This window comes from Gigantopelta aegis, chromosome 1 (genome assembly GCF_016097555.1).
Source record: "Gigantopelta aegis isolate Gae_Host chromosome 1, Gae_host_genome, whole genome shotgun sequence".
Classification (NCBI taxonomy): domain Eukaryota; kingdom Metazoa; phylum Mollusca; class Gastropoda; order Neomphalida; family Peltospiridae; genus Gigantopelta; species Gigantopelta aegis.
The window spans coordinates 23,273,905-23,294,376 of NC_054699.1; the positions used below are offsets into that span (position 1 = coordinate 23,273,905).

Consider the following 20,472-nt stretch of genomic DNA (forward strand, 5'->3'; position numbering starts at 1 on the left):
TACCACAGCCTTCCCTGTCTATGGGATAATGAATATAAAAGGTCTGTGATGCAATTAGGTTGGAGCAGCCTAAGTGGTACAGTATTTCATTTCGTTTCAACTTATTTTCGTGCTTATATCCAATTAAAGTTCAAGCACGCTGTCCTGGGCACACACCTCAGCAATCTGGGCATCTGTCCACGGCCCCGTTCCACAAAGCAATTTTAGCCCTAAGATCACCGTAAGAGAATAGCTACCATAGGGCTACAATCGCTTCGTGGAACGGGACCCAGGACAGTGGGTTAGCTGTTAGTGGTTAGTGAGAAAGAAGAGGGTGTAGTGGTCTTACACCTACCCACTGAGTCATTAAAACTCGCTCTGGGTGGGAGCCGGTACCGGGATGCGAACCCAGTACCTACCAGCCTTATGTCCGATGGCTTAACCACGACACCAGCAAGGCCTGTACAACAAAGTACTGTATAACACAGATATATATACATGTATCTGTCAGTCAGTTTTCTTTGGTGAAGCCTAAAATCTTGTCGGAATTCTTTAGTGTCACAAACAGATAGAACTGAAAAGAACTATTCTTCAACACATGAAGTGGTCGTTAGCGAGATATAATACCAAATGCTCTGTACATTTCACCGAAGACAGTGGGGTATAACTGAATGGTGTAGTGCCACTACAGTTCCACAAATAGCTATCACAGTAAACGAGAAATGCACTCTAGCAACAGCAGATGAGATGGTCATCAGCAAATTACCATTTTCACCACACAGTAAGAGCTGCTGATTAAACAGTGTGCTGGGGTGTCATTAAATACACATTCCTTTTCTTTCTATTACCATTGTTAGACACCTATAGCTGTTAATTAAACAGTGTGCTGGGGTGTCATTAAATACACATTCCTTTCCTTTCTATTACCATTGTTAGATACCTAATAGCCACTGCTTAAACAATGTGCTGGGGTGTCATTAAATACACATTCCTTTCCTTTCTATTACCATTGTTAGACACCTAATAGCTATTGATTAAACAATGTGCTGGGGTGTCACTAAACAAACATTCCTTTCCTTTCTATTACCATTGCTAGACACCTAATAGCTACTGATTAAACAGTGTGCTGGGGTGTCATTAAACAAACATTCCTTTCCTTTCTATTACCATTGTTAGACACCTAATAGCTACTGATTAAACAATGTGCTGGGGTGTTTTTAAACATTCCTTTCCTTTCTATTACCATTGTTAGACACCTAATAGGCACTGACTAAACAATGTGCTGGGGTGTGGTTAAAACACATTCCTTTTCTTTGTATTACCATTGTTAGTCACCCAATAGCCGCTGATTAAACAATGTGATGGGAAGTCATTAAACAAACATTTCTTTCAATTCTATTACCATTGTAAGACACCTAATAGCTATTGATTAAAAGTACTGGGGTGCCATTAAATAAACATTCCTTTCCTTTCTATTGCCATTGTTCGACACCTAATAGCCACTGTCATTAAACAAACATTCCTTTCCTTTCTATTACCATTGTTAGATACCTAACAGCCGCTGATTAAACAATGTGCTGGGGTGTCATTAAACATACATTCCTTTCTTTTTTATCACCATAATCGTTAGACAACTAATAGCTACACTGATTAAATAATGTGCTGTAACGGATTATCAAATTTGTGAATTAACAAACTGCCGGACACAAATGATGAGTCAGATTTAAGAATCCAAACTCCAATTAAACTATAAATCATAGGTCAATGGTGTCGTGTGATGGCTGTCTTGTCGATGGCTGTCTTGTTGTGTGGTGTTCTCCCAGACAGAATTCTACTCAACACATAACAGTCATTAAGGCCACCTATTTTTTATTAAATGGTTTACAGATTTTTTCCCACAAAATATATGTAGGTGGTCGAAATAAAAATAAAAATAAAAGTTTTTGATTCATTTCTTAATTATTTTTTTCTGACCAATGTTTTTTCTGTCGGAAAATTTTCAAATCCAGATTATTCATCATGAACACACACACACACATATATGTTGCAAATGGATTTTGTGGTTGCATGTACTTTCTCATTCACTACCATTCTGCTTCCTGGGTTTTACAGTATTTATATCTCGTTTAAATAACTAATGTGGATATATTCATGTTATTTCAAAATAATTACACTAATAAATATATAATCGGGGTGAATCGACTCACATTTAGGGCGAAACGACTCCGTACGAATAAGATTTTAGAATGAACCAACCCTGAGTGAACGGGTCTAAGGGCGAAACAACACAGGGTTCGAAATGAGTTTAGGTCGAAACGACCCGGATTCAACCGAAATTGGTCTGCACATGTCGTAATTTTACTGCTTTGGCATTCAGGCATATAAATACTGTATTATACATAGATGCTTATTGATTTATACTTTTGATATGTATTTATGATGTTGAATTAGTTAATACAGACATACTACGATAAACTGTTCAATTCTGCTACTTGAAATTCTGATTTCGACATATAGTGGCTTTCCGCAAGTATCAATAACAACAACAACAAGATGGTGGCCATGCACATGTGCACCCGCACAGTACACAGCAAAGTCAAAACGCAACATACTTCTGAATAAATAATTTAACAAAGACAGAATATGATTTGACAAGTATAATTTTGGGGGAAATACCCTTTAATTACTTTTCTTTTTTCTGTTTTTTTTGGTCAGAACGAGGGTAAAAAAAAATAAAAAAATGTAGGTTTGCATTTTTATTTTTCCAGCGGGACTTTTTAATAAACTTCAGTGGATCCGTAAACCTATTAATCAAAAACGACTGGCCTAACTGATAGCAGGAAGGAAGACCTGGCTAGAGGCTTGGCATAATTGTCTCAACTCAAGAGGGATACAATCCGTGTAGGGTGTTAGCCACCAAATCAAATCCCACAGACAACAATATTAATGTGACTAATGCTGCCTCGGTGATGTGGTGGTTAACTTAAAAGCTGGGTTCGCATCCCAGTACCGGCTCCCACCCACAACGAGTTTAATGATTCAGTGGGTAGGTGTAAGACCACAACACATTTCACTGCATTTCAACTTATTTTCGTGCTTATATCCAATTAAGGTTCAAGCACGCTGTCCTGGGCACACACCTCAGCTATCTGGGCTGGCTGTCCAGGACAGTGGGTTAGTTATTAGTTGTTAGTAGTTAGTGAGAAAGAAGAGGGTGTTACAGTAGTAGCCTTACACCTACCCATTGAGCCCTTAAGAACTTACTCTGGGTTAGAGCAGGTACCGGGCTGCGAACCCTGTACCTACCAGCCTGTAGTCCGATGGCTTAACCACGATGCCACCGAGGCCGGTATCACAACACCGACTTCTCTCTCACTAACCACTAAACAACTAATTAACCACTAACCCAATGTCCTGGACAGACAGCCCAGATAGGTGATTCTGTGTCCAGGACAGCATGCTTGAATCTTAATTGGATATAAGCATGAAAATAAGTCTTAAAAAGTTTGTTTGTTTTGCTTAACAACACCACTAGAGCACATTAATTTATTAATCATCAGCTATTGGATGTCAAACATTTGGTAATTTTAACATATAGTCTTAGAGGGGAACCCGCTACATTTTTCCATTAGAAGCAAGGGATCTTTTATATGCACCATCCCATAGACAGGATAGCACATACCACAGCCTTAGATAAACCAGACTGGTGCATGAGCCTATCATTAAATGAATCTGTGTATTTTACATTACTAAACGATGGCGACAAAGACTGCGAGTTTACTAAACCTGTCATATGTACATGTGCTTCAGGTTTTATCCTTTAAAAAAATAGGGTAGGTAGGTAGGAATTTTTATTTATTTTTAAAATCGAATCAAACTGAGAAACCGTAATCGGCTGAGGTGTTCCGAATCTAGTTTGCTGATTCCAAAAAATTAGGGATCGTGATTTTTTTTTCTTCAGTTTTTTTCTTTAATTGTTTATTTTTTGAGGGGCTTAAAAAAATGTCAGGGTCATTACATAAAATTAGGGTAGGACAGGAAACCGGAAACACTCATATTTTTGTTTTGGACTTAGTTAATGATGTTACATTATGGAGAGACGAGACCCTGACTTTATTAAAAGTGTAGCTGTATTTGTATTTTGCATTTGTTAATGATTTTATAATATGGTCAGTGTCGGAGATTGTGACTATTAAAAGTTTAGTAAATTAGTAAATGACGTTACATGATGAAGACACGAGACTGAGTTTATTAAACCTGTAAGTGTGTTTGTATTTTGCATTTGTCAAAATATGGTGAGGCAAGATTGTGAGTTTATTAAAACTGTAGTAACTACTAATTGTGTTTGTATTTTGCATTTGACATAATATGGTGAGGCAAGATTGTGAGTTTATTAAAACTGTAGTAACTACTAATTGTGTTTGTATTTTGTATATGTAAAAGCTGTTATAATACAGTGTGCAGAGATTGTGAGTTTATTAAAAGTGTAAATGTGTTTGTATTTTGCATTAGTAAATGACATTATACGATGTTGAGATGAGATTGCGAGTGTATTAAAACTGTAATTGTGTTTGTATATTGCATTAGTAAATGATGTTATATGATATTGAGGCGAGATTGTGACTTTATTAAAAGTATAGCTTGTTTGTATTTTGCATCAGTTAAATGATGTTGTATGAAGAGACAATTTAGTGACATTTATTAAAATTGTATCTGTGTTTGTATATTGCATTAGTAAATGATGTTATATGATATTGAGGCAAGATTGTGAGTTTATTAAAACTGTAGTTAGGGTTATATTTTACACAGTAAATTATTGTATAATATAGTGAGGTGAGATTGCGAGTGCATTAAAACTGCAGTCAGGTCTATATTTTACACAGTAAATTATTGTATAATACGATTCTGTGAGACTGTATCTTTTAATGTTTTTTTTATGTACATGTCTGAATTATCATCAGAAAACAGGTGAACATCCTGCACTGCTGATAGTGGCCAAATGTTTTGCAGCAGGAGCCAAAATACGAGAATATAAACACTGATATTTCATATCCTAATCTCTTGTGTGGAGTCTCACATGTCAGCCATCTTGTATCTATATGTGGTGGCTATCTCATGAAGAGATAAGTAGACTGCTGCTATAGTTAGAATGTTAACCCTTTAACAGGTATCTGTGAAATGTCTGTTTTCAGGGATCTGGCTCGTGATGTACTTACAGGCTGTATGAAGTATGAAGTGTAAAAAAAAATGGAATATTAAAATCTAAAATGTTGTAATTGAAATCACAGATATTATATGGAAAGTAGCACATACTACTACACATATCAATGTTTTTGTTTCCTATAAGTTGTTGCCTGACTAACCTTTTTATAAGAAGTAAAAGAGCTAGGGCCCAATTCACTAAACTCTCGTAACTTTGCGATCTCACAGTCCAATGCAAAAAGACTTGCAAAGAGGATGCTTTGTTGTCTAGCAGAGCCTAAGAGAGCTTTGTGAATTAAAATCTGAGCTGTTCTTTCTTTTCTTTCTTTTTAATTCCGCACAGTATTTAGTTTGTAAAGGAAACAAAAAAGATTGAGAATGGGAAAAACAAAATTAATTGTTATTTTAAACTACTCATCATAACCACAGAAAAGCAAGAAAATTTGTACAACAAACATCGTGGCTTATTTCAAATTCTGGTTATCTAGTTTCTAGCATATGGTTAGTTCAACATTTGGTTTAAACATGACAGGCCATACCACAGCCTTTCAGTCTATGGAAAAGTGGATATATAACAAAGAAAGGAAAAAGTCTGTTTTCTTTAATGACACTAGAGCACATTCATTTATTTAATCACAGGCTATTCAATGTCAAACATTTGAAATTTTGACATATAGTCTTAGAGAGGAAACCTGCTACATTTTTCCACTAGTAGCAAGACATCTTTTATATGTACCAACTCACAGACAGGATAGCACATACCACAGCCTTTGATATACCAGTCGTGGTGCACTGGCTGGAATGAGAAACAGCTCAATGGGTCCACTGATGGGGATGAATATAAAAGGTTTATGATGCTATTAGGTAGGAACAGTCCAAGTGATGACAGCAGGGGTTTCTCTCTCAACCGGGAGGGGAGGTGGGATGTAGCCCAGTGGTAAAGCACCCGTACAATGCATGGTCAGTCTGGGATCGATCCTGTTGGTGGACCCACTGGGCTATTTCTAATTCCAGCCAGTGCTCCACAACTGGTATATCAAAGGCTATGGTATGTACTACCCTGTCTGTGGGATGGTGCATATAAAAGATCCCTTGCTGCTAATTAAAAAGAGTAGCCCATGAAGTGGCGACAGCAGGTTTCCTCTCTCAATATCTGTGTGGTCCTTAACCATATGTCTGAAGCCATATAACCGTAAACAAAATGTGTCGAGTGCGTCGTTAAATAAAACATTTCCTTCCTTTCCTCTCTCAACCGAGTATCAAATTAACCATTACACTAGAGACCAAATACAAACAGCTGTAGTTAATAATGTGCTGAGGTGTCCTGGCACAAACATTCCTTTCCTTTCCCTACTAGAACTATGGGATGTGTTACATAGACGCACATCATTGCTTCGCTTTCAGATATCAAAGAGAAGAAGAGTTTTTTTTCATCTTATATAATTATGGGATTAGCACACAGTTTAACTGACTTATATCCCAGGTTATGGTGAAACCTCTCTGATTAGAGGGTTTTACAGAGTCTTAACCTGTATACAGTGTGGTAATATCAACAACAAGGGGATCTGATTGGTCAACAAGTACATGTAATAAATCTGTTAAGTTCATTAACATCATTCAATACTGGCTAGGAATATATATATATATATATATATATATATATATATATATATATATATCTCGACATATACACACACACACATATATATATATTATCCAATATAGGAAAAGAAATATTGTGTCCGTTTTGTGTGCATGTGTGTATATTTTGTATACATGTGTGAATGTTAATCTTTAGTGGTGTGTGTCTGTGTGTGTGTGTGTGTGTGTGTGTATGTGTATGAGTGTGTGTATGTGTGTGTGTTGTGTGTGTGTGTGTGTGTGTGTGCGTGCGTGAGTGCGTGCGTGCATGTTGAGCATTTGTGGAATGTGTTTGTGTGTACATGCATACATTTGTGCTTTGTGCATGTGTGTTTTGTGTCAAAAATGTGGGCATCAAATAGATCCGCAATTAAATTTAAAAACTCCACAACTCCACATAGATATCTACTCCTGATTAAATTGTAATTAATTCCCAGATAGATCAGCATTCAGAATAAACTCACCTAAATCTGATTTGGGTCGCGGTCTCCTCCGCAGTCTGCCGCTCTCTCTCCGGTACGCGACATTCCGTTCGTGAAACTCCCCCTGCAGGTCCGCCCACCGCACTGTGATGTCCGACTTCGGTCGTTCTTGTTTGGGTGACGGGGACTTCCGAAGTTTGACGATCGTCGTTAGTGACGTGCTAGCATCAGGTGATGCCTGAATATCACACAAAAATCATGTTAATGAAGATAATCTTTACAATATATATACAGACCTCATCAGTTAATGAAAGCCTGTTACTGGCTACAGTCGGACTGCTGGTGCTCCCTTGCACCTGCCAGTGCAGGTGGTCGCCCCTTTACCCACCCCAACCCTTTCCTGTCCTGGACAGAAAAACCGGCTGAGGACGGTACTTGTGCCCAGGACAGGCGTGTGCTACAACAGCTTCCTCTGAATGTGCACGTTAAACAATTTTCCATTCCATTCCAGTTAAGGAAAGCCACCACTCCTGCTCCCCATTACTCCCCTGAGTGGGAGCAGGTATTGAGGTACGAACCCAAGACCTACCACAGTGTCCGAAATAAGCACTGGTCCGTTTGTCGCAACAAGTGAAAATCTGTTCAGACAAACAAAATGTACCTTGGTGGTTGTCCAGTGGACATGTAAAAATACTCAATGAAGTTTCATTCTGAGCAAAGAAAAGCATTGTTTGCTTGTACTTTATAAAACAAACTATCACTGTACCAGCCTCATGTCTGATGGCTTAATCACTACACCACCGAGACGGGTCCATTAACAAAATTCCCTTAACTAGGTGGAAAATTACAAATTGCATCCTAACACTTGGAATTTTGAAAGAGAATATATGAAATTAATTGCCAATGACTGCCTTATTATGCCTGGCAGTTGTGATCATACCTGAATGTCTGGTGTATAGTGTACTGGTAACCAGTTTCAAAATGTCTGTGTAAATTGTTTGTCTGTGAATATTACATTGTCAATATAATAATTTTTCACCTATGAAAGATAACGTTTTGACATTTATGATGCCTGTTATATGTATAGAGTAACTGTTCATGATAATGCTAATATAGCTAACTTCTTCTTCCATATAAATAATTTATATCAAGCAAAAACATGGTGGTATTTAATTTTGATTGATACTTTAGTATCACACGTGCAGTATAATTAACGTATCACATGTATGTTATAATTAATGTATTTTATGTGTACATAATAATTAACGTATCACATATATGTATTATAATTAATGTATCTCATGTATATTATAATTAATGTTTCACATATATATATTATAATTAACATATCTCATATATATGATAATTAATGTATCTCATGTATATTATAATTAACGTATCACATATATTATAATTACTGTATCTCAAGTGTATTATAATTAACGAGGTCAGTGTTGTTTACTTGTGTCAGTGATAACCCTTGATTGATGGTGTCAAAAAGCGGCAAGTCAAAAACTAACACCTGACAGGTAAACCTTGTTAATTACCCGTCACATGTGCTGAATTTATCGTTAACGATTTACTAAATGAAAGATATGTTGAGCTGAAAATTGCTACTAAGTGGTGTAGGTAAATACCAAAAGAAAAATTTGATGAGTTACTACGAAACCATGCTGCTGATTGAAATATTAATAACATGACCTTAATTATTTTTGTGCATAACAGGGTCACATTTTTGTAATAGAGCAAGTCACATAAAATTAATGAGCTTATCCTAATTAGTTTTGTTTTAATATTTTGATATTGTACATTCCTCGAATATAAAAAACAACAAAAAAAACACCAACAACAGAACCCCCACCCCCCCCCCCCCCCCCCCACCCCCACTTAAATAACCAGTTAAATATTATACAAGTGCTCGTAGAAAGACCTTGTTGTTGTTGGGGGGTTTTGGAGTTGGGGTTGTTGTTTTGAGTTTTTTTCAATAATTCAGGACATTACAATTTATTCTTCCAATCACCAAAACCAAATTTTAATAACTGGATCAAATGTACTTATATATATATATATATATATATAATCACAAATGTATTTATTGACATAATACTTTATATTTTTATATAGGTTATAATTTAATACAAGCCAGTTACACAAAAACTGGAGAAAAAAAGTTTTTAAGAGTTTATACAGAAATTGGGGGAAAAAAGTTTTTAAGAGTTTATACAGAAACTGGGGGAAAAAAAGTTTTGAAGAGTTTATACAGAAACTGGGGGAAAAAAGTTTTTAAGAGTTTATACAAGCCAGGTACACGAAAACTACCCCCCCCCCCCCCCCCCCAGTTTTTAAGAGTTTATACATAAACTGAAACAACAACCTTACCTTGAGAGATTCCATACTTGAGGGTAACACAACATCATGCTGAATCCCACTGTCATTACTGTTACTAGCACTGATGTCTCCCTGAACCTTCCCAGAATGCACCACCTGCATATCCTGTGCGCACACATTACTCCACTCCGTGGGGACACGACCATTCGCCTCCGACCCCCCTGACGCTGACGCTGCCGGCAACGATGGCGATGCGACCAGCGTGGTATCCAGCTCGCTGTTCAGCATGGAAAATGTCGACAGTGGTGACAGTGACCGCGACGTCAGTGTGTCATCCGAACTGAAGTCCCACTCGTTGTAACTGAATTCTCCCGAACTCCGGTCGGCACTCATCACCACATGTCTTCCTGATCCCGCCGAGCTCTTCCGTCTGCGAGGCACGTCGGGTCGCGACGACGATGATATCGACGATGATGATGACCTCGGAAGAGTGTGAACCACTGAGAGATTAGTATTATTATTCACGGTTGAGTGATCGTCCGAGTCCTTCCTTCTCCTACTCTGGAGGCTAATTTGAGAATCTGTCGAAATGTGTCGCTGATCGTAGGACAGCTGAGTGTCGGTTGCGTTGCGGTGTATGTGCGAGATGTAAGGAGAGTTAGGGACAGACCGGATTGACCCGATATCCTCGTCGTTTAGAAACGCCGCAATGGGAGGACTCTCCGGTTCATCGTCATAGCTTGTTTTAATGCTGTGACTTGATCCTTTTCTTCTGAATAACGATCTCAGAGACATCCTTTTGGTACCAGAAGATGATGATGAGGAGGAAGATTCCTTACCACCAACAGCATCGTCGTTCTTTGATTTACACTGGGTCTTCTCCGAAAATGATTTCCGCTTCGACAGCATTCTCTTGAAGAAGTTTGGACTCTTGGATCTCGGTTTGTCCGTCCGTCCGTCCTCGTAGACAGACAATCGACTGCTGCTTAGACTGGAGTGCGACCCGTGTAACAGATTCCGGTCCTCGTGTGCGGTTTTAAAACTGTCGTTCCTCTGCAGACGCGAATCGACATCTCCGTTTTCAACACTGCCACCACCACCACTGCCTAGCGAAGTCTTCCACAAACTGACCTCATTCACAGACACGGGTCGCTGCCCATCCCCGTCACGCCCGGTTCGTCGTGGTAATGTGGAAGATGCTGGTACGAGTATCTTCTGACTAGAATTGCTCGACGCAGAGTCTGAGAGTCCACCACAATTCCAGTCGAGAGAATTCTCTAAAAATAAATCATTGTCGAGGAGATGCCGGTCTATTAATGAGAGAATTTCCTCTCGCATCGCCCGTTCAGAGGTCAAGGTCACATCGCAGACAGACTCCTGACTCACCGCCGATAGACTGCTCTTGCACGATTTACCGTCGTCAACGGATTCTGAAGTGCTGTCTCGTGATGTTGGTCCCGCTACAAAATGGCCGTCGACATACGTGACCTTGACATCACTATATGACAGCGCCCCGGTCGGAAGACTCAAGCTGCGACGGCCATACTTCTTGCGACGGTTGCTACGATGGGGCAGCGTCGAAATCCCTGTCTCAGATTTGGCGGGACTGCACGATGTGTCTTCTTGCCGATTGGTTAACGTTTCATTCAGACTGTCATAGCTTTCTTCCAATTCAGAGATTTCCGTCAGTAACTGTCAAGATAAAAATGAGATATTGTTAAAAATATTATTCAACCTGAGAACATAAAACATAATATTATTAATTATTAAAATATTATGCATTCTGTGAACATAAAATATGAAATTATTAAAATATTATACAATCTGTGAACATAAAATATGATATTATTAAAATATTGTACAAATTGTGAACAAAATGATATAAAAATATACATTCTGTGAACATAAAATATAATATTATTAAAATATTATACAAGCTGCTTGTGAACATAAAATATATCAAAATATTATACTAAATGTCAAGATAAAATGCGACATTATTAATATTATACTACCATTAGCAACTGACATATGTACAAGATTATTAGAACGACCACAAAACTAATCCTGGAACCATTACAAATGAATATGTCTCAAGTTATTCAGTACCAAAATGCTACAACTCTTTAATCATTACAAAACCTCAGTAATTTCTTAATCTAAAAAAAAAAATGCTAACGTTGTGGGCTGTCTGCTCACATATATAGCTTGGCTATTTGATTAAACCTGGCAAACCAGTTACACGGGCTGTGATAAAACCTGTCACTGATGGAGGGAACTCTTCCCCCCAGGAGACCAGAAATAGCTGCCTCCATCACTACCAGTGTCCCCGAGATGTCATAAAGAATCGTGATCTGCAACTTCAGACAGTTTCACATTTACAGCTTGGTTACTGACCCAATCTTGTTGACAGTAAATAGCAATTTTAAGACACAGAGAAACAAGACTAAGAAATATAAATCCACAGAGAGAGAGAGAGAGAGAGAGAGAGAGAGAGAGAGAGAGAGAGAGAGAGAGAGAGAGAGAGAGAGAGAGAGAGAGAGAGAGAAAGAGAGAGAGAGAGAGAGAGACAGATACAGAGGGAGGGGAGTGAGAGAGGGAGAGACAGAGACGGAGACTGAGGAGAGAGATGGAGAGACAGACAGAGAGAAGAGAGACAGAGACAGAGAGAGACAGGGACAGAGGGAGACAAGAGAGAGAGAGAGAGAGAGAGAGAGAGAGAGAGAGAGAGAGAGAGAGAGAGAGAGAGAGAGGGGGGGAGACAGATACAGAGAGAAGAGAGATATAGGAGAGAGACAGAGAGACAGAGAGACAGAGACGGAGACTGAGGAGAGAGATGGAGAGACAGACAGAGAGAAGAGAGACAGAGACAGAGAGAGACAGGGACAGAGGGAGACAAGGAAGAGAGAGAGAGAGAGAGAGAGAGAGAGAGAGAGAGAGAGAGAGAGAGAGAGAGAGAGAGAGAGAGGGGGGGAGACAGATACAGAGAGAAGAGAGATATAGGAGAGAGACAGAGAGACAGAGAGACAGAGAAGAGAGAAGAGAAGAGAGAGAGAGAGACTCTTGTTTCACTCTCTTGCAACGTTATCCAAATGTGTTACAGGTTTGTAACTTAAACCAAGCTTAGTATCCATTTTTACGTCTTGAAACTAGGGTCTGCACCTTTAAGAAACATCCACCAATATCTAGAGATTCAAATCTTCTTGTATCAAAAATAAAAACATTTACTGACCCAATCTCATTAACGGTACATAGCAAAACAGGATTCCTGGTCTTGATGATACAGAAAAATCCACAAATGAACCAACACATCCCTCCTTACAAGATTCTGATTCGTCTTTGAGTGACAAAGATAGACAATTCCACGTCAGTTATCTGGTTATCGTAATAACACCGACACAACGTTTGACTTGAATGTGGCTAATTTTTGGTGAGTGCAAATCTGTGTTAAGTGATCGTTGGGCCAGCGACAAATCGTTTCCTCCCAACTCGATACTCCGACCAGCCCGTGGAATCGTAAAGCAGCAGAGAACGGCACAGCTACATGCAGAAGCCGATACATTTGATGTGGAGATCAAGAATTTTTCAGAGGCTTCAAGAACTCGGAATAATCTAATGAGAGTGTCAGGATAGGGAGTCGTGTAATTAACGGCGGTGCATATATACACGTAGTTAACCACTTCACTGCTAATTTAAAAGAGATTTTATTCTTAAAGTTCAAGATTGTGAGCCATGTAAAGGTTAACCACTTCACTGCTAATTCGAAGGAGATTTTATTTTTAAACTTCAAGATTGCTAGCCATGTAATTAATGGTGGTGCATACATGTATATACATGTAGTTAACGACTTTACTGCTAATTTAAAAGAGATTTTATTCTTAACGTTCAAGATTGCAAGTCATGTAAAGGTTAACCACTTCACTGCTAATTTAAAAGAGTTTTTATTCTTAAAGTTCAAGATTGCAAGAAACCGTTAATCAATAGATGTATAGAAGAATGTAAGATTAGACCATTTGTTTCTAATTTTTATACCTAGTGCTAGCACAACAACAATGCTATACGACCCCGAGTCATAACCTATACTGCAGAATTATCTCCCTTTGCTGGATGTATGACGTACACTCGCGCATGGGCAGACTCTAAGTTGAATAAAACTAATGGATGATGGATGAATGGATAGGTAGATTGACAATATAAGAAAGGATAGATGGATGGATGGATGGATGGATAAATGGATGGATAAATGAATGGATGGATGGATGGATGGATGGATGTATGGATGACTGGATTGATAAACTGATTGTTGGATGGATGGATGGATGGAAGTAAGGATGGATGGATAAATAGATCAATATATAGAAGATATAAGAAAGCAAGGATGGATGGATGGATGGATGGATGGATGGATGGATGGTTGGACTGATGGGCGAGTGAATGAATAGATGGATGAATGGATGGATAGATGGAAGGATAGGTGGGTAGGTAGGTGGATCGATGAATGGATAGATGGATGATGGGGTTGAAGGAGATGGTTTTGGATGGACAGATCAAAGGATGGATGGATAGATGGAATGAATAAATGAATAAATGAATGGATGAATGGACACCCCCCCCCCCTTCCCAAACTGGCTTAGGCATACTCTGTCCTGTGTTGGAAAGTGCACATATACCTTGCTGATTCTTGTTAAGAGTAGCCATAGACATTGGAAGTGAAGACTAAAGGGAGGCACTCACCAAATTCTAAAGACAATGCATCTGCTCCTACAGTTAAAAGACAAATTAAGACATATGACACACACACCCCAACCACACACACACACACACAGACAGACACACACACACACACACACGACACACTCACAACACACACGACACACACTTACACGATACACACACAGACACATCTAGTATTTTCCTATGCCAATGGTAGCCTGTGCATCAGTGGGTTCCCTTCCTAGCACTGATCAAATTCTAAAGACAGTGCATTTGCTCCTACAGTTAAAAGACAAATTAAGATATATGATACACACACCCCAACCACACACACACACACACACACACACACACACACACACACACACACACACACACACACACACACACACACACACACACTTACACACACACACACACACACGACACACACACACACACACACACACAGACACATCTAGTATTTTCCTATGTCAATGGTAGCATGTGCATCAGTGGGTTCCCTTCCTAGCACTGATCAAATTCTAAAGACAATGCATTTGCTCCTACAGTTAAAAGACAAATTAAGATATATGACACACACACCCCAACCACACACACACACACACACACACACACACACACACACACACACACACACACACACACACACACACACACACACACACACACACACACACACACACACACACAGACACATCTAGTATTTTCCTATGTCAATGGTAGCATGTGCATCAGTGGGTTCCCTTCCTAGCACTGATCAAATTCTAAAGACAGTGCATTTGCTCCTACAGTTAAAGGTAGGGTCAACTCAAACAAGAGCCTTATGTGTTGGAAAGATGCATACCCGGACCACCAACACATACTGACACTTTAGCAAATTAAAAACGCGTAATTTTAGAGTTAATAAAAAAACATGATTATTCCTACTAACTGGGGGCAGCCATTTTGTTTCGTTTTTGTGACGACCGGTGTAATAGCTTGGGGCGAAGTGACGTCAGCTCCGTCCATGTTCTCTATGCACAGTGTAAACAAACACTCTAATTTACGACAAGGTGCTTCGCTTTCATCAACCTGACTTGTAAAACAACATAAATGACTTGATAGTATAATAAACTATTTAACTAAATATATTTCAATTTGCACCAATAGAACGAAATGGAGTTAGTATTTTTTTATTTTTTTAAATCCTAAGAGAAAATGCATATTATCAGGCCTATTGGTAGGGCACGTTCGAGCAAAAACAACCACTCACGATACCCAAGTAATACTTTTCTTTTCTTTGGGACAACGTAATTGTTCAGTTTTGTGATTTAAGATGGGAAAGTCTAATATGACGTTTTACAGAATTACTTACAGTAATAAAGCAGGATGGCTGATAATACCCATTACGATTGGAGGGGTACCCGCGCGGTTACCACACAATACCCTGTGATCTTAATAAAAGAGGCACGTCTTTTTAGTGTGTCTAGCCACAGTGTCTGGGGACCGTCTAAACATACACCTGCCAATCAGGAACCACAGGTACAGGCCACGGAAAGAAAAGACCAATTAACCAAGAAAACACTCCGATTATTATTTCAATACATGGATTAATTGATGTACAAAACATAATACAGTTATTTCAACACTTTGACAATGGTGGTTTATTTTGTATTGAAAAATAATATCTAATTGTTGCTGGCTTACTGGGATGGCTATTATTACAAAACATTGCGATGCATTCACAAAAATCAGGTATGTTTTGTTTCTTCAGTTCGAAGACCAATTCCTGATGTGACACGTTAGGTATTATGTAACCACCAGCTCGCCAGAGGGCGTATTCACTGGGAGGGTACAAAATGGCTGCGCCCGTTATATATAATAGCCGTCACATTTAACCGTTTTATTAATTAACTATACGATTATACTTATTGATATTAAGCAATGATGTGCATTATATATCGTTGAATCTGCATACCAGGCCAAATGCCTTAATTGTCCCCTCCTTTAAAAGAAATTAAGATATATGACACACACACCCCAACCACACACACACATCCCAACCACACACACACACACGACACACGACACACACATCACAACACACAAACACACAGACACACACACACACACACATCTGGTATTTTCCTATGCCAATGGTAGCCTGTGCATCAGTGGGTTCCCTCCCTATCTTCCCCCCCCCCCTCTCTTACTATCCCTCTTTCTTTCTCTGTCATTCCCCTTCTATATCTGTCTTTCCTCTATTAATATCTATCCTTCTCTCTCTTAATCTGTTAGTCTCTCTCTCTCTCTCTCTCTCTCGCTCTCTCTCCCTACCTCCCTCTCTCTGTCACTTTCTCTCCCCCCACCTCTCTCTCTCTCAATCAAAATAACCTCATCAGACACCAAACAGTCATACAGACATTCCTTTCCTTTCTATCAGTGAACTACATCCCGCTTGCCATGCATGGCTCAGTCAGTGTGACAAACTGTCAAGTGATGTTTGTGGTTAAACGAGGTCAGGTCACGAGAATCCACTTTAAACCAGCACACTGGGTTCTCTGATCTTAAAGAACTTTTCAAGAGAGGCTGCCTTGCTCTTAAAACATGGCCTTCATAACAGTATTAACCATTTCCTACACACACAGGCTTTGGGTGAGGCAGATATATAATATATAGAGATTATTATGCGAGCTTGTATGTTGTACTGATTTTACGAAACGAGTGTCACGATTTTTGTATTGCCCGAGCGAGAGCGAGGATAATACATGGATTCTGACACGAATTTCGTAAAATCAGTATGACTCACACGCAAGTGTAATAATTTCTTTATTATCCATATTATTATTGTTGTTTTCTTTATGAATAACAAGACCCAACTCAAAATGTTTCAGCCACAACTCAAAGGAGACGACGAAATGATGTCATATTTCAAATGCACAGTCTGAGCTAGGACTGGAGAAGCAATGTCATGTTATGAGGTCGCTTCCCAAAATTACATCATTACACTTGTTATTATACGTGTGCTTCGTATGATTATTATTAACTCGGTTATGTTGAACCATATGGATAATAAATATATAATTGTTAACCCTTGGATCTAGTAAAATGTTTGAAGATGTATAGGAATAGTCAGTATTTTAAAATATGCTTTCTGCTGTGACCTCATTAACTCGTCCTTAACCATATGTCTGATGCCATATAACCGTAAATACATGTGTTGAGTGTGTCGTTAAATAAAACATTTCCTTACTTCCTTCATTAACTCAAACTATATATAGTCCCAAATCACTTCCAGCTATCATTTTTTTCTTCCTTTTTTAAAAATTAAATTATTTTACATTATTTAAAATTAAATTAAATTATTTAAAATTTAAAATTAAATTAAATTAAATTAAATTATTTAAAATTAAATTATTTAAAATTAAATTATTAATTTAAAAATTAATTACCCAAACCAAAACAAATAATAAAATTGGATAAATAATAATAATAAAGTAATCAAATCAAATAAATTAAAAGTGTGTAGATGCAAGTGTGACATTTTGTATTTGTTATATCTGTGATAAATAACTAAAAATGTATGTATCCTATACATAATCTTTGCATAATTTATTTTAAAATTTAAAAAATCTGCAGCAAGGGATCTTTTATATGCACTTATATCCACAGACAGGACAACACATACCACAAAATTTGATATACCAGTCGTGGTGCACTGATTTGGATGGGGAGGGGGGAAGGTTTTCAAGAATGGCATATTGTTTATAAATATAATGACAAGAACTATTTAGTATTTATAAACAGAAAATTAAATGAGGGTGTCTTAAAGTTTATTACCAAACTTTAATGCAAACTGCTCTATAAGAGTAGTATGTGACAAACAATTTCTTTAAGATCAGCAGCATAAGAAATAAGTGTTTCTGACAGACAACAAATGGATCACGCAAATTTACTATAAAGACTGAGTTCCCAAAGACACACATCATTCGATATAAATAATCCAAGATTAAGTTTCTAGACATGAGCACCACCTGGTAGAAAAACTCCAAATAGACTGGTTATCTATGCAATTTCTCTAAAATTAAACCAACTGTCCAGAAATACATTTATTCATCAAAACTGAGATTTTAACCAAGGTTGTATAAAAAAGATGGCCTTTTATGACAACATTGTACTAAAACATAGGATTTGGAAATATCCTAAAGCCATGTTTATATAACTAGAAAGAAAAGGGATTTCTGTTCAGCAAGACTGCAGCATATTTAAATCCAACACATTTTCGGCTAGTGAGTCATAATAGAAACTGTTTCTAACAAGTTACAGCAAGGAGACTTTATTATACACTGGTTAGGATGGGAAAAACCCAATCAGACAATGGGTGACCCAGGGAACATTTTGTTCTCAAAAATCTTGATTAGCGTTATTTCTAGTCAATTGAAAATGTTTTAAAACTGTGTAGTGATATCTAAAATTTTAGTAGCAAATTGTGACGCGACAATGAAAAAAATGTTCCCTGGGGTCAACCAACAGGGTTTGATCACATGCGCCAAGCACCTTAGGCGAGCGTTCTACCTACTAAGCTAGATCCCATCCCTTAATACAAAGCACAGCCAGATAAATTAAACAGTGTGCGAGTCATTAGTAATTGGACATACAGCTACCTACTCATGACAGGAATTCACACACACTTTTTTTATTTCATATATACATATATATATATATATATATATATGAAGAGTTCAGGCGTAAAACGCGATATAAACCTTCTTTTTTCTTCTTTTTTTTAGTTAAAGCCATTATTGTATGTCTGTAAGGGCTAATCGTAGGCCCGCTAATTTGCCGCAAAACAAGATTGATCCTTATGAAATTGTATTGTAAATCCCGTTTTTTTTTAACAAAACGCGATATACGCGATATATGGTATAAAATCAAACATAAACATAAAATCTTGCATCAAAATAATCAATTGTATAATGTTGCTTTACAAACACATTTATATCAGTGTTCCATGTGGTATGTGCTGTCCTGCCTGTGGAAAAATATATATAAAATATGCAGCTAATGGTAAAATATAGAGGATTTACACTATATATGTCTGAATTACCAAATACCTGTGAGTTTTCTATTTCTCCTCATACTCTTGAAAACGTCTGTGTTGTACAGATGAAACGTCAAAGTTTAACTTGTGTTGTGTTTTGTTAAAAGTGGATGGTTTAAGACAAAGACTTTTGGTTTTAGTTGTTGAATTACCAAATGTCTGACATTGAATAGCTCTGATGATAAATAAATTAATGTGCACTAGTGGTGTCATTAAACAATGTTTTTGTGTGTGTGTGGGGGGGAGGTAGCTTTATATTGCAGGCACAGAAACACCTGGTATATTTTACTGACAAGTGAGGAATGTGACCTCGGTGACCTGGTGACCCTAAGTGACCCCATGGGAAGGCAGGTTATAAACAAAAGGTTGAAGCTCTCCCTCCACCTCTCCATCTCTCTGTATATGACCCCAGTGAAGTGTGTTCTCCACACTGGTAATGTATGTTGATGATAAACACACTTTATCACTCTGCCAGAAACAATGTACATGTTTCCAAACAACAATCTCCAACATCTGGGAATGTATTTTATTTTACTCACTTTCTGACAGATGGGGGGTGGGTGGAGGAGTGCATGGGGGAGGGGAGGGGAGGGGAGGATGGGGAGGGGATGGAGGAAGGGGATGGGGGAAGAGAACAGGATTTAGCTGTTGGTAGATCACTCGCCTGAGGTGCTTGCACTGTAGGATCGAATCACCTCAGTGGACCCATCTTCTGATTTTTTTTCTCCCCATTCCAATCAACGCACCATGACTGGTATATTAAAGGTTGTGGTATGTGCTGTCCTGTCTGTGAGAAAGTGCATATAAGAGATCCCTTACTGCTAATGGAAAAATGTAGCGGGTTTCCTTTATGAGACTATGTTTTACCAAATGTTTGACATCCAATAGCTGATGATTTATAAATCTATGTGCTCTAGTGGTGTAGTTAAACAAAACAAACTGTCAGATGGGGAGGGTGGCAGGAAAGTAGTTCAGTGGTAGAGTGCCTGCCTGGGTGGATGGATGGATAGATGGATGGATGGAACGGATGAAGATCAAATGGATGGATAAATAGACAGATGGATGAATGAATGAATAAATGGACAAACACATGAATGAATGAAT

At 38.2% G+C, this 20,472-nt stretch overlaps 1 protein-coding gene across 1 annotated transcript in view; it reads right to left on the reverse strand.

Annotated features, from left to right (window-relative positions):
* Positions 1-20,472, reverse strand: part of LOC121371439 — a 130,793-nt gene that overhangs the window by 36,867 nt on the left and 73,454 nt on the right. The window contains exons 2-3 of the mRNA XM_041497369.1: positions 9,624-11,264; positions 7,287-7,482 (exon numbers count right to left, since the gene is read on the reverse strand). Coding sequence (XP_041353303.1) covers positions 7,287-7,482; positions 9,624-11,264 — 1,837 coding nt within the window. The remainder of the gene's footprint in view (positions 1-7,286; positions 7,483-9,623; positions 11,265-20,472) is intronic.